Below are 2,208 nucleotides of genomic sequence, written 5' to 3'. Positions count from 1 at the left end.
CAGGGACAGGGGGAGGGCCACGGCCCCGCAGAGCAGCAGGACGAGGGTGAAGGAGACGATGAGGTTGGTCACGGTGAAATCTGCAGCCCAGAGACCAGAGAGAGGCGCTGTGGCCGGGCCCGGGGGACACAGAGGGGTAGTCCTTCGGGTCCCACGGCCGCTCTTGGGAGCTCCTCGGTGAGTGGCCCAGGGGACCCCACCACGCAGGCTGCCTCTACCCATGTCTGGGTCCCGGGGAACCCTGCCTGTGCCGACTCTGGCCTGAGAATGTCTCACCGCCAGTGACTGCTGCCGCCCTCGAGCTCAGTCAGCACACAGGGCAGCGCGTCAGGGCACAGCGGGCAAGCACAGCGGATGGCAGCTGGGCCTGGGTTCAAGTCCCAGCCCCCACCTACTAGCCGTGAGCCTCTGCGCCATCTCCTCATCTATAAAAGGGGGAAGTACGGCGCTGACCCCACACGCTGGCTGTGAAGGCCACAGCGCATGCCCTACCGAGTCTTCACCTGTTATCGGACCCCGAGGACAAGCTCAGGAGGGAAAGACGATCATCACCCGTCTCCACAGATTAGACCCTGAGGTCCAGGGAGGTGAAGGGACTTGCCCAAGGTCACGCGCCTCCGAGAGCAGAAGCAGGATCTGAACCCAGACCCCTACCCACGCTGCTGCGTGCGTCAGCGAGTGACTGTAGAAGACACTCAAGGCTGGACCCACAGGGGAGGCTTGAGTGGCACCGAGCTGGTCGTGTCCTTCACACCCCAAAGGGCCCTGCGAAGCTGTGAGGACTCACTGGACTTGCCAGGCACTTCCCACACCTGGCCAGGCACCCCGTGCCGGAGTGCGGGCGTGACTCATCGGGTGCCCGGCTGTGGGTCCCTGAGGTGCTGCTTACAGCTTCCTCTGGGCACACCTGTCCACCTCCGGCAGGAGCCTGGTCTTCACCCCCCCACCCCCCCAGTGCCCGCTGAGAGCCTGGCAGCCTATGTATTGGCTTCAGCAGCTGTGACAGGGGGCCCTGTCTCCTCCGAGGGCTGGGAGGGTAGGAGAAGGCCCTTCAGGGGACGCAGCTTACACCACCTGCCCGAATTGCGGATGTGCGGCCCCTCCTGCCCCCGCCCAGCGGGACCGCTGCCCTGACCCTGACCGACTCACACTGCCAGGTGAGCAGGAGGCACACCTCCTTCGACCAGATCCCCTTGTTCAGGCGCGAGGCCACAGCCGGCTTCACCCGGACACAGAACTCCCCAAACTCGCCGTTGGTCGGGAAGCTGAAGTTCTCGTGTTTCACCTTCTTGTTTGCGGGCTGAAATGGAAACAAGAGCAATAAACAGAACAGCTGGTTTCCCGCAGCCACCCGGGCCCTGAGAGCCGGCGGGCCTCCGAGCTGACGGGCATCCCTCTGCTTCGTCCTCTGAGGGAACCAGCCCTGGGTTGGCAGCACGGCCGCCAGCCCTGTGGCCACCAGGACCTATTGTTGTTTTGTGAATCCTCACCTGAGGGTTGTTTTCCCCTTGATCGATTGATTTCGTTTTATTTTTTTAGGGAGAGTGGCAGGGAGGGAGGGGGCAGGGGGAAAGAGAGAAACATCGATGTGAGAGAGACACATCGATGGGTGCCTCCCACATGTGTACCGACAGGGTTCGAACCTGCAACCGAGGTCCATGCCCTTGACTGGGAATCAGACCCACGACCCTTCCGTGTGTGGGCTGCTGTTCTAACCCTGAGCAGCAGCCGTGGGGCTACCTGGCTTATTTTGTATTAAAGAGAAAAGGGTGGGTTTCGTAGGGGCTGAGGGCCTTCCCAGACGCGGTGAGCTCTGCTGTGGTGTCAGGGAAAGGATGGATTTTGCAGGTTCCAGAGCTCCCAGTTATGGGTGTCAATGCCACAGCCCCTGAGCCCCACTCCCTCTCTGTCCAATGGGATGAGACAGCTCCTCCAAGGGGATGGGAAACAATGGTTACAAAATGTCCTGGGCGGTGCCCACCGGGGGGGCAGTGCGCCCGCTGCCACCTGCAGGGGCGCCACTTGGGCTGGGTGCCCTCAGCGCCCTGCTCCACCCCAGGTCCTCCCTCTGCCGGCACAAGGGGGCGAGGGGCAGGGGGCGCAGGCCCCACGCCTTGGGAGCCCCGTACCTCGTAGTAGTCTTCAGGCACCTTGCGAATGGAGACCTCGTACTCGCGGAAGTGGGGGAAGATGCTCTCGTAGGTGTCG

General features: G+C 63.0%; 1 protein-coding gene across 1 annotated transcript in view; it reads right to left on the bottom strand.

Annotated features, from left to right (window-relative positions):
* IL10RA (interleukin 10 receptor subunit alpha) overlaps positions 1-2,208 on the bottom strand; it is a 16,072-nt gene that overhangs the window by 4,170 nt on the left and 9,694 nt on the right. Inside the window, 3 exon segments of the mRNA XM_015562467.1 lie at positions 3-80; positions 1,150-1,300; positions 2,130-2,207. Coding sequence (XP_015417953.1) covers positions 3-80; positions 1,150-1,300; positions 2,130-2,207 — 307 coding nt within the window.

The sequence above is a fragment of the Myotis davidii genome, unplaced genomic scaffold, assembly GCF_000327345.1.
Source record: "Myotis davidii unplaced genomic scaffold, ASM32734v1 scaffold97, whole genome shotgun sequence".
Classification (NCBI taxonomy): Eukaryota; Metazoa; Chordata; class Mammalia; order Chiroptera; family Vespertilionidae; genus Myotis; species Myotis davidii.
This window is presented reverse-complemented; position numbering and strand designations above follow the sequence as displayed.